This window comes from Lepidothrix coronata, unplaced genomic scaffold, assembly GCF_001604755.1.
Source record: "Lepidothrix coronata isolate B3197 unplaced genomic scaffold, Lepidothrix_coronata-1.0 Scaffold34, whole genome shotgun sequence".
NCBI lineage: Eukaryota > Metazoa > Chordata > Aves > Passeriformes > Pipridae > Lepidothrix > Lepidothrix coronata.
This window is the reverse complement of record NW_016690214.1, coordinates 3,056,846-3,070,073: the sequence shown is the minus strand read 5'-3', so window position 1 is coordinate 3,070,073 and position 13,228 is coordinate 3,056,846. Positions and strand designations below refer to the sequence as shown.

General features: G+C 40.8%; 1 protein-coding gene across 2 annotated transcripts in view; it reads right to left on the bottom strand.

The window, feature by feature from the left end:
• SMURF2 (SMAD specific E3 ubiquitin protein ligase 2) overlaps positions 1-13,228 on the bottom strand; it is a 58,774-nt gene that overhangs the window by 35,596 nt on the left and 9,950 nt on the right. The window contains exon 1 of one of the 2 annotated variants that reach the window (XM_017811855.1): positions 2,573-2,731. The exons of the other annotated variant lie outside the window; for it this stretch is intronic. Coding sequence (XP_017667344.1) covers positions 2,573-2,708 — 136 coding nt within the window. The 5' untranslated portion in view covers positions 2,709-2,731. Of the gene's footprint in view, positions 1-2,572; positions 2,732-13,228 lie in introns of those variants that run through there. 2 annotated transcript variants of the gene reach the window in all.

Genomic DNA, 13,228 nt, shown 5'->3' with positions numbered 1-13,228 from the left:
CAGTTTCAACACCGTATTTCAACCTATTCTGGATATTCTGATAACCAACTGATTAATAGTTCCTTGAGAATAAAAACTAAGGAAGTTTGGCTTCCTATGGATTTATGTTTTGTGGTTGACTGAGAGCTATAGCTGAGGCTTTTCCCAGCGGTCAGACAGACACTCTCCCACACAGACCCTCCCGTGCTCCGGCAACTCAGGATCTCCTGCTGCAGCTTTTTCCTCTCCCTCCAGGTCACTGCCTGGCTCTCCTCTTTATCCAGACAATGATTCTCAGAAAACTCATGGGACTTCATTATCTCTGAGTCCTCCATCCTATGTTCCATTTGAGCTAAAGATTCAAAAAGCAGAAAGAACCACAAGGAGATTTATTTCCCTGGACAAAGCCAAGTTAAAACGCTGATGATTCTGGACCCAACCCACGTCATTATCAGATCTACCACGAACGGGTCCTCCAGAGGCACAAGGGCACAGGAGGGGGTTATTTGTTATTTGTACGTGCTTGTTTTAAGGCACTTTTTATTGAAATTATTTTAAAACAAGAAGTTAAGCTGTTTAAACTCGCACTGGAACTAGAACACGAACCAATGGCTGGATACACTGACACTGGCTCGGGAAAAAAGGGGGGAGTGTTGTGTTGTAAGTGCATCATCAAATGACATTAATGGCTTCTAGCACACATCTGTAGATAAAGTATTTATTACAGGGTATCAGTGAGTCAGTGGATAGTTATGTTTTGTGTTTATTGCAGACTTCCTGGGTAGTCTACAGACAGGAGAACATTAATATTCCAATATGAAGGAACAATACATACGTGCCAAGACAAACAGCACATCAATTGTACATACTATACATACATTAAATATCTTTTTATCGTGCTTTATGATCTCATTCTAACATATGCTACTCAGGTCAGCTCACAGAAACTTGAAAAGAGCATTATATTATAAGCTACCCAGTCTCCTTCTGTGACAGCTTTGCTACAAAACACTCAAAAATAAGAATTAAGTGAATCACGTTTGCCAATTTCCTTTTTCTGATTTATTACTCCAGTGACTGACAAAGAATGGTTTACTGAAAAGTTATTTAACTATTGCAAGTAAATGTAAAATATTTAACATCCCCAAATTCCTGCAATCTGTGTGTTAGCTATCAAAACTTACATGCAGTTACAGAGGGGGGTGTGAATAACTAGTTAAACCCACATAAAAATTGACAGGAACTATGAATATTCAAATGGTGAATTTTACAGAAAGATAAATATTTGTCTCATTTCCAGAACTCTTCTTACTCTTTTTGACGAACTCTTGTTACAACTGTTTTCTACTTTGGAATAATTTTTACAGAAAAATCAAATTTTTAACGACATCAAGCTGTTGTTGTGGAAGGCATCCTACGTTATACATTACCACTATTTTATGTCAGTATTAAAAAATATGTTTATTGCAGAGTAGTAAGTATATCAATAACACCATGTCTCTTGATTTATGACAAATGACCAGGTTTAAATGTGCTTGAGGTAGGAGCACCTCAGGGCTACAGCTGTAGCCAAGCACAATAGAAATATACTGAGTTTAAAATTTCTATGTTAAAAAATAACATTGCTTGAGCTGTCTTAAGTAAATATTTTTTAAATGTGTGTATATTTGAGACACGATCGGCCAAAGGTAACGGGAAGACAGGTAAGAAAATAAAAAGCAATCAGAAATGTCCACGGAAGTGAGCACAGAAGGAAACCCATAATCAAGACATTTAAAATTACACGACTTAGTAGGAAACCCCCCATCCCATGTCAGCCATCCATAAGAACCACCACTGTGTCAACAGCCAGCCCTGAGGTTCCAGGGAAGGAAAGGACTCGCTCCAAAGCTAAGATTATGTTTACTAATCTTCTGGCTTTCCACGTGTCATCACCACAGAAGAACAAGCTCAGCCTTCCCAACCCAACCAACAGTTTTGACGTTACAATTCCTGTTGGTTTTTTTCTTTCCCCAAGGGTTTTTCTCCCAGAAGAAGTGCTTGTTCCAGAACATATGTAACACGTGGGAGAGCGAGCAGAAGGACAGGCTGCCTATCAGTTTTTACCACAAGAGCTCACTTGGAAGACAAGTCTTTCTCCCCCTACAGAAAGAGCATCTTTTAAGGAAAGCCATTAGTGCTGGGTTTGTGATCAGATCCCAGTTGTTTGCATGTTCTGTGCAGTGCAATACAATCACTGAAATCGGTCCCAGCTGTAGAAACACAATGCTGGGCTGTTGCTAATGTGTGTTGTACTGATAATGAATGGTCGTCTATGCTTTAATCTGAATAAAGCTCCCAACTGCTCTGCCTCTCCTTGCCAAAAATTCCCCTTCCTCCTCCAGACTGTGGTTGCATTCCAATTACACTGCTGATTGGAATGAGCCTGCTTGGGGGAGGGAGAGGGAGGGAGGCAAATGAAGGCACACACACACCCCCCTCCTGCCTTCGGAGGGTGCCCCTGGGACCCAGAAACCGCCCGGGTGTTTGAACCTATGGCTGACACAACGGACTTTTCCCCACATTGTGCAAAACTCTTCGTAAATTCACTTACTTCTCACAGAAAAGCATTTGTGACAGGCACAGGTTCCAGCAGGATGGCTCAATACTTGAAACGTTTCGAACAAATTCCTACTGGTTTCTTCCATTGTTGGCACGCTCCAGAGAAACTTATATTTTTCTGCTTGCATTCCCTCCTTGGACCTGCCTGAATTCCCACATGGGAAGATATAAAACAGGAGGTCTTCAACTGTTCATCGAACAAAGAGCTGTAAATAACACCACACGGATTTGCAAATCCAGCTGTTGAGGTAATAACTTCCTCAATTAAGGTTTTGAAACAAAAATGTTTATCCCAACTATTCACGTTAAGTTTTATTTTACAATTAATCTCTCTGAGCCTTTTTTTTTTTTAAGGTTTCATTTCCTTAGAAAGGTGCTTTTTCTGCAGAATGAACAGAATAAGCGACAGGACACGATCGTAAACTAAAGTTTACTTTCACTTAATGAAATTCCTGCATTTTGGAAGATTGCAATGGATTATCGTCAAGAAGGGGCACACAAAGACAGGTAAACCTAACAAATATGTGTTTTACAGGTGTGCAGGGGTTTGAGTAAAGAAGGGTTTGCAGCATGAAACGGGTCAGAACGCAGCAGCTGAGCGTTATTCCAACCAGGATGGGTTTCATATTGCACCCCCCAGGAACGGGGCTGCAGCTGTTCCTCCCTCCAAGCAGGTCCACAATCCCAGGGATGCAAAGGTAGAGCAGGAAGCTGAACTGGCTTAACAGAAAATTAACCTTCTGGGGAGATGGATTAGTTGGCCATTGGCTCCAAGAGCTGCCTGACTTCCCCTGCAGTCACACCATCCCTAAACCTGAGCAGCTGCAGAGGAGGGAGGATCAGCCACTCTGCCCTTCTGATGGCAACACACAGTTGCCCTGGAGAGGTGCACCCCATACCTTTACAGAGTTTTTCAGCTCTAAAAACAAAGTACACCCCCCAATTTTAATACAGACTGATAGTTTTTCCTCTTGCCTCTGTTTTGATTTTGCCCCCAGGACACCACAATAACCAGCTAACACCCCTCAGGTTTTCAGAGACATCTCTAATTTCTAATCCTCTTTCAGAGACACAATCTTCACCTTAAACATTCGGGTTTCCTATTTCCCAAAGAGCAGAATTAAACCACAAAAAAGCATTTCTCTTGCAAGTGTACACACAACTGCTGCCAGGCTGCTCTGTTTTAGGGACAGCTGCTCTTCCCCAGGCTCCCAAAGCACCAGAAATTCAGAATAACCCAACGAGCTCTAAACCGGAGTCAGCACAAAACACATGCACAGAGGCTGGATGTGAATTAGGAACCTCACAACATGATCCTTTCTGTCCCTGTGCTGTGGGAGTCAGGACAACTTGGAAGGGATGGCAACTTCTCCAACAGGCACAGCCACCTCACAAGGTACATTTAGACCTCACAATGGTAGGAAACAAATTTCTAATTCTCTTTCAGAATTATACACCCCATTTAAACCTAATGCAAATTTACAATCATGTACTAATTCTACTAAGAATATGTGTTAGAACAATTCAAAAGCACTAATGGATTTTTAAAGTGCTATTTAATTCGAACACGTCAGGTTGAAAAAAAATATTCAAACACTAGTTCTAAGTGACATATAAAAGCATCACTGCTAGGCTTATGTCCAAACACAAGGTAGACAGCTTTAAAATAAACTCTATTAAGATATGCATTAGGATAAACATAGTACTAGAAAAGAACTTTTAACAAGAATTTCCTTTAATAATTGTTAAAATTCTAAATTGTCCCATAAACACATTTCTGTAAGTTCAACTTCCAACACGAGCCAGACACTAAATCCTTAATATACTGCATGTAAAATGAAACCCATTTCCAAGGATCACATGCACCTGCTTATAAGCATTGTCAGCTAGAAATCTGTGTCTCAACAAACCAAGATTATTCCTCTGGGACTAAACAAACAAAACCACAATAACCTGCATTCAAACAGCAACATGGATATCCAGAAGTGACAAATGCCTTAATAACACAATATCATTTAAACCACTGCAAAATATGCCAGAAACTAACACAGTAACAGCACAATTTTTCTTTCCAACAGATTCACTCCATTAAATTCCGCCTATAAGAACAGGTTGTGCTTTGAGCAGATTTAGAATTCTAGACCCTTATCACTCGCATGGGATACAACTCACAGAGATTAAAATTCCAAACGAAAACCCCACACATTTCTCAGGTTCACAAAGATGCATTGCACCACTGAACAGAAACGGTTAAGCCAATAAATCATTCATCTCATGCAATAATAAAATTCTGGGGCAGAGACTCCAAGGCTATTTTAAATTCCCGTAAGGAAGGACGACACGGCAGCGACTCCAGACTCCAACAGTCTGTGCCGGGGACGTCTCGGGGACTCGTGGCCGGGGCCAGATGGAGCCTGCCTGGATTTGCCATGTTTAGACTCCTGCTTTTACATCACCATGTCTACTTCACAGTATTGTTTTACTGTAAACAAAAGGCTTCCTTTTCCACTTCTCCTCCCTTACTCCACTCCAAGCCAAAAGTAAAACAAAACCCCCAGCTCCCCCCACGCCATTGAATTCCTCCTCCCAGCCACTGGTGCATTCCCATTTCCCAGGTTCACCCGGCGATGGGCTCGGTGCCACACACGTCACCCTCCCTATTCATGTGTCCAGGGTGTCTGACACGCCTGGCAAGAGGTAAAGGCAAGAAATTATGCTGCCACTTCTGCAGTGAAGGTAGCAAATCCTCCCAGGAAGGTCTGCGAGTCTCTTTTCTGGAGATTCATGTTTGAAGCAGTTAAATTGAATAAGGAGGTGCAAAAATAGTTGGGTTTGGTTGGAGGTTTTTTTAGCTATATTATGTTCACATTACAGGTGAATGATACAGGATGAACCATCCCCATCAGGGCTCTGTGTAAATCAGGGTTTCAGCCACAGCTCAGTGAGAAAGGAGCAGAAGTAACACGTGGGAAACTTAAAGAAAACAAAGGCTATTGGGAATATTTGCATTTCCTGGTTCAGCGTGGATGGAGCCTCTCAGACCAGCCAGGATGTTTCTAATGCATAACTTTCATACACTAGAAATTCCATTTCATTTCTCCACCCTACTCCAAAAGGGCCTAACCCTCCCATCTCGCCCATTTTTCAACATCTGAAAAACCACTACTGTGCCATGAAGTCATCACCAGACACCACTCACAGAGACCAGGCTGGTCAACTGGGCTGGGGGGAACAACACAGCTCTAAATCAACAGCCATTAGAAGACTTTTCAAAGCAAGAGTCAGCAGTCAAGGATCAATTTTCAGACCAATTTCAAATATATCTCTTCTGTTTCTCACATTGATAGCAAGTATAAAATTGTATTCCAGTAAACAAAATCAGGATGGGAAATACCAGCTTTGCTGTTGTATTTGCTGTACCATTCTCAATTTTTTTACCCTCCTGCAGTATTAAATACATAGTCCGTTAAAAAAGCTTTAATTTAAAGTAACATTACCAAGATTAACTAATCTCAAACCTGCAGAGGTGGTTATTATATTCAAGTGTGAGTAAAGCAAACTCCAATACAAGCATTAACTCAATTATCCAAGAAATACAGGAATAAAATAATTTTGAAGAGCTCAGGCAAAGAAAAGGGGGTTATTAATCTCAAACCCTTAGAATCATCGTTCTTAAAATCTTACCTCAGTCCTTAAAGACTTGTTTGCAATCCCAGCAGTCAGATTTTAACCACAACAGAAGCGACCAATCCAGAATTACCAACTTGCAAAATACTTAGAGAGCACAGGATCCTTCCTCTGATGGGTAAAAAATAAGGTAACATGGAAATCTGCCCTTGTATTTCTTAGTTTCTATTGATAGGAACAGGAGTTGGGGGGGAAAAAGCTAAGAGGAGAAACAAATTCTATCTCTGCCTGATGTGTTTTGTGCACCTCTGGAAAGGTGCCGGGGGGAAAACATGGCAACAAGGAGCAGAGCCCTGGGATTTGTTTCACTGCAGTAAAACTCTCCACCCTCTGAATGAGCTGGAGTAGAGACACCAACAAAAGAAATCCATGATCTAATTACCAACCAGACAAAAATGCCCTGGATTTCCAAAAGGGCTCAGACAAGAGGCACCTGCAGCTCAGTGGGACTCCTGGGTGCCCGGGATTGTGGATCCCAGCAGCGTTCCAGGAGCGCTGCCATCCCTGGCAGGACTCAGCCACACGCCTGATTTACACCAGGAAGTCTCCCAGCTCTGTCTCTGCTGCAGACATGATCCTTGGGGAACGCCACTGCTTTTCTGGGAAGAGGCAGAAGGAAAAGAACCAGGGGGGAAAAAAAAAGCCCCCAAAAGCACGAGCATCATTCACCCTCCCTGAGTAATTCCCACTCCTCAGCAAAATGTTGTAAATATTGGTTTTGTCAACACTAACAAAAGGATCATCAGCTGCTTTGTAAGGAAGACACAACAACAGCTAAAGGGAGAACTTTTGTTAGCGGAAAAAAAAATTAATTCTGGCGTTTCAAATCTGTAACTTGAATTATTTCAGTAATTTAAAAAAAAATAGTTCCTTAATAAATAAAACTTAAAGAGTTCAGGAGGATCATGATTTTGATAGTATCACTAGTAAAAATCACTAATTCAGCATCTGCCCTTAATCTAAACTCCCAGTTCAGCACAATTTACACACCTGATGTACTCAAATCATGTTCTGTGGGGCAATACAGATGAGTGATGGACTCTTACATCCTCCTGCAGGAGCACCAACATCCCCAACCTCAGACATTCTGTCTCCTCGCTAATATGTGGATCCTGCCTTTTTCTCATTTAGTACAGTTGAAACATTCAAACACAACGTCCCTAGATTTACTTTTTTTGGGAAAAATTTTGTTTGAGTGGAATGCTTTCAATTCTGGAAGCTGCCTCTCTCTGGAACTTGGCAGTTTGGCTTCTGCCAAAAATCAAGCAGGGTCAGCAGGGAGATGTGTGGATTCTGTACACACCTTTCCTGGTTACTAAGCCCCTGATCATGGAATTCTGTCTGTACCTGCAGAAATGCAACACCACGTCAGGGAGGAAAACTCCAGCTGTTTAAAAGCAGCATATATGGAAAATTAAGGCAATGTCACCACTCAAACATCACTCTCATGTCCACTCTTATTCCCCATCAGACATCCATGAAGCCTCATCTCCAGGAGATTATTGTATCAATAGACTACACAATTTATAAACTGATTTGGCTAAGTTATTGTACTCCTTTAATATGTGTAATATCTGTGTAAACAGATGTGTCCTACAGAACAAATCCAAACAGTTTAAGAAGCTGCTGCTGTTGAACAGAGATGAGATAATTGGATGAACAATCCTATTTATTTCACTTTATAGGAAAGCCTTGTTTTTCTTGTTTTACTTTGGTCTTACACAAGTTGCTTAAATTATTTGGTCAAATCAGTACAATTTATATTGTACTGTAAGAAATAATATAACAGGGATTTTAAAGAAACAGAACACCAAGAGATTCAGATGAAATAGCTCATAGATACATGAAAATAAAAGGATCTTGTGCAACAATTTAAATTAAATTTTAAATTTAATTTAAATTCTACATTTACCATGTTATTTAAACTGGAACTTCAAAAATTTTGGGGGAAGATGCAATGCTCAAGCAGGGAAAATACAAGAATTTTGTCGAGAAAGAGGAGCACAGAGTAGAAGATATTAAGCAGCAGAGAGTGAAGACTAAGCAAGATAATGGGAAGGAGATGAGACAGAAAGGAGGAGTCTAAAAGCTGAGTATATGAATGCAAGAAGTGTAACACTGTGAATCAACACTCCCAGCAGTACAGCAAATGGGTGAAAATCCAGGGGAATATTCCCAACTCCAAAGGCAGAATGGGTGTTGAGCACAAGGAGCACAGAAGTATTTCCACTGATCTCAAACACCAGGTCTGAACTTCAGACAGTCCATGGGGACACGAGGGGGATTTTGGGGGGACACACAAATGGGAAGCCCTCATTTCCCTGGAGCCTTTCACTCTGGAAAGCCTCAGCCTCTTGCAGTTCTGCTCACAAAGTGTTACACTAAATATCACTTGTAATTTCTACCATTTCTCACATGGCTGCACATGCAAGATAAGAGCAGGCAGAGTTTTCCAGAGGAATCTTTACATTCATTCCCTAGACACACTGCTCCTTGGATATCTCAAGTGCTAACTGAGTGCTATCCAAGGGCACCCAAATATAATATATTGTTTAGTAAATAATTAACTTACCAAGTACAATATTTTTTCCTCTCACAACTACCTCCTATAACTGTAAAACAATCTCAATTACTTAATACTAAACACCTCCCAATGACTTAATTCCTTTATTGTCTCTATAATCTGTGTACCTTAGACCCAAGAGGACTATTTCTACTGAAATAAGACCACAGACATGCTAAAACTCTGATAATATATGAAGAGACAAACATGGTACAAGCTTTTTCCTCTTTACATTCCCTCATTTGGCTTTGTAAACTGTACCTCCTTTCTGCATTAACTCAATTTAAGAATTCACAAATATATTTCCTGTTTATCTTTCAGCCGTTTATCATTTGTAAACTACAAATGGCATCACCAAAGTTAAAGTGGTATAAGTTTTTTCAATACTAAAAATCAAAATGCAGCGAGCGCCTTGGAATTGGCATCCTGTGTTAAACTGCATCTCCAGCTAATCATGGATTTGCACTAAATATAAGCAAATAAACTACACTAAGCCAGCTCAGGAAGTTGTGCCTGCACCCCTGACACGGAACAACCCTCACTAAAAGGTGCTATTCCCAAAGGGTCACAGGAGGGGAATGTTTTTAGGATGCAAAGTCAAAAAAACCACCTAAACACGTCCAAACATACAAAAGAGAGATGAGACCAAACGAGTCTCACTGATTTTGATCCTAAACACAGACTCGGGAGACAACGAAACCCACGGGATTGGGGAAGATAAAGTGTTAATCACATATTTGGTGGTTTATGAGCCAAAGCAGTCTGAGGTTTAAACTGCTTCTGCTCAGTGCTCATCCCATTCAGAGACGATGAATCATTTCCCATTTGGCAACACTTCTGCCTACAAGGCTTGTCTTCTGTGAGATTTCTCCTGGTGCCTTGTAATAGATTTGCTAATTTGGTACACCTGACTCGAGCAGGGGCTATTGTTGCCAGCTGTCAGACTAGACCTCGTCCTGTTTATCAGACACATCTCAGCCCTCTGTGCTGCCCCACTCGCACAAACACAACACTCTGCTGTTAATCCCGCTGCAGTAAATTACTTTCTAATACCCTTGTTTTTCTTACCCCGCCAAAATACCAACACATCGCGGATTTAAAGCAACAGCAAAAGCAATTTATCCACCGCAGCTGGACTCGGACCAGTTCGTCCAATAACCACATTTTTTTGAAGTCATATTTGCTGTTCTAGTCATTCTGTCCATGGATTCTCCCGAGTTCCAGCAGCAGAGGTTTGACTGTTTCAAACAAAGGTAACAGAAGCTCCCAGGGAGTGTATTCTAGTTTTTTAGGCAGGCTCCCCAGCTCTTTGAAAGATAAAGCAGAGCAAAGCAAAGTACTGAACGCCTCACACATATTAAAACATTTCCTCATTTTCCCCAGGGCTCTGTGCATGCTAAAGAAACTGCATTGCTGGCTGTTTATAAATACTTGTGTGGACAGCAGCTCTGTGCAGGGGCAACAGAGAAAATACGGGGCAGTTGGGCAGATTTGGGTTTTTTTGGTGTTATTTCCGTCGGTTTTGCCTTTTTTTTAAACCTACCTGCAGCGAATCTGGGAAACATATGAAAAAACAATTTGTGTATGACCAAACAAAATCCACCAGAATTAAGCCTTTACATTCCAGATGCCGTGACTCAGTTACACAGATGCACAAAACCAGACTCCCTCTTTCCAGGTTTCACACACGCTGTGCTCACAGAAACACACGCCCACGTATTAGATGCTCCTGTGATACTTTTACGCTTCTAAAGATTTTAAAACTCAGTGTAATGAACGAATTTAGGTGAATGCACACAGTTAACAAAAATATAGAGTGTTGACAACCCTCTCTTCCATTCTCAGGGGGATATGGGGCCACCTACTCATCCCTATCACTCAGATCTGGGCGTTTAACTCATGTTGAGCAGTCCAAAAGTACACCTGGGCTCTCCCACCTGCAACTGGCCTGGGAGGCCAGACAGAAACTGGGATTCAACAGAAACTGGGATTTAACAGAAACTGGGATTCAACAGGCAAAGGCCATTTACCATGAGCAGGTTCCACACCACCCTGTGGTTATTTCCTGCTCTGTTCGTTGCCAAAATTAAATTTAACTATATTTGGCTACTTTTAGATTGGCAGAGGATCCCCTCTAACACCTTTTCACGACAACATCCACACAACACTCCACTGAAAACACCCTGTCCTTGCAAAGGGAGCACAGATCTGGACCTTGCTGCAGGGCCAGCACCTGTTCTTCCAGGTGGGACAGAGGAAAGAAACCTGGGAAATAGAACAAGATTTTAGGAAATGGAAATGCACTCAGAGCAAACAGAAGTGAGGAAGGACTATATCTTTGCCCTACAACAGCTACACAGCCAGCATATCCCCTTTAAAGGTGCTGTTCCAGCAAGTAAAGAGACCTATATATATAATTTCACAAGGTTTTTCATTGTAACATTATAAATGATGAATCAGATATTGCATTTCAAGTATTATTCATCTGTATAATTTAAGCGAGCCCTGAGTAACCATTAAAGAAAAATATCTGCCAGGAAAAAATAACCCAGAATATATGATTCATTCACTTCTGAAACAATAAAAGGGTTCACTATAACAAAAATAACGATATTGTAAATGCTTCAATTAAAAAGTTAAAAAAACAGCCAAACACAATGAAGAAAGCATGCCCTCCAAATAAAAACAAACCACCAAATGTGTGTATGTGTGCAAATAACAAAACATCTCGTTAGAAAGAGGTAATTCCATGAAATACAGTAACACCATATCTGATGGAAATTGTACTCTATTCTTTAGCTATTTAATAGTGTTAGAACAACAAAGATACACCAACCTCTGAAACTCTGACAACTCATTAATAAGCTGATAAACTCATCCTTATTTCAGCACAAAGGTGATGTGTGTAGTGTGCACCTGAAAACCAAACTGATCCTGACCGACCCCTTGGGAAGCAATCAAGGCTCTCACAGACCTTAAATCATGATAAAGGGGATCAGCTGAACAAAATCGACTATTTAACAGCTTTAAAATTGCCAAAAGCTTTTTGGAAAACAAGTCCCACAGGGGCAGACTTTTCTTCAGCCTTGTACCAACCACTGGGGAGAAAGAGAAGCACTGTTAGGTAGCAACAAATAACACTGTACAAACGTGAAAACGGTTTTAAAAGCTCTTTTTTTCCCCACAGTTAGACAATACTAAGTTTATTTAAAATGAAACTTGCAGTTTCACATTGTTCATTTATTTTTAGTTTACCGAAAAAGAAATCATCCATCTGAATGCACCAGTAACAACTTCTCACTCTGTCCATACACAGAGATTTTCTGCACAGGCCTCTACAAGAAACTCCACTTAAAATACCTGCCTGTCTCCTGCTGGAGCTACACCTGCCTAGTACAGGGAATTTCTGATTTGTTCTTCACTGTTTAAACTCTTTTGCAGCTCCTGGGTGTGTGTTTAATATACACAGAGAGTGAAGATCAAAGTTTTTCACTCCACTGGCAACTCAGTGTAAACAAAGGACAGTGTGTTATATCCATCCCCAACACAGGAAGGTGCAAATCCAGTGGGGACAAACTGTAAAATTAGAGAAATCTTCACACAGATCCATCAGAGAACACAAATTGTGCCTGCCACAGCTCATAGCTTTCTCTGTCCACTCGATACTTAACACCTTAACATTGATTCTGAATAAAAAAGGTCAAATCTTTCACTCAATGAACACATCAATAGCAGGCAACACTTCTCTGGAAAATAAAATTAATTGTAATGCCCGAACCTGTGTGAAAAGATGGCATGTAAATTAGCCAAGGAAACTTAACAACTGCATAATTCAATTATCATAATGAACAACCAGTTTTCTGAAGAAAATATTAACATTAATGAAGTGACCGAGATATCACATAATTTCTTAGACTCAAGGGTTTTTATAGAAAAAAATTCTCAGGTTTGTTAAAAGCTGAAGAATTCCTTTTGTTCTACACATAAGGAGTAACCCTGATCTTATCTGAGAGCCTTTTCAGAATTCTGCTATGAATCATGGCCACTTAGAAGCCAGTCCTCAATTCCCTATTTCTTCTCTATAGGATCAAGGTGATGAACATGGGGAGCAAAGGAACAGATGGTAGAAGTTCTGGGGAGGGTGTTTTTTCCTGTTTGTTTTTAAACTTGTAGCCTTTCTCCAACTGTGACCACTTACACTCTTTGCATTTATTGTGCATCTTTAGTTCTTACAAAGCACCTCTGCTGTCCTGACCCTCCTTCCGAGCAATCCACGCAGTTCACTAATGAAACATCCCATGTGCATCAGCAACATTCCCTGGTTACAAATCCAAGTGTTAAAAAGCCTGGAAGAGGAGAATCCAGGCTGCCTCTGTGACCCTGTGTCATGTTCAGTGC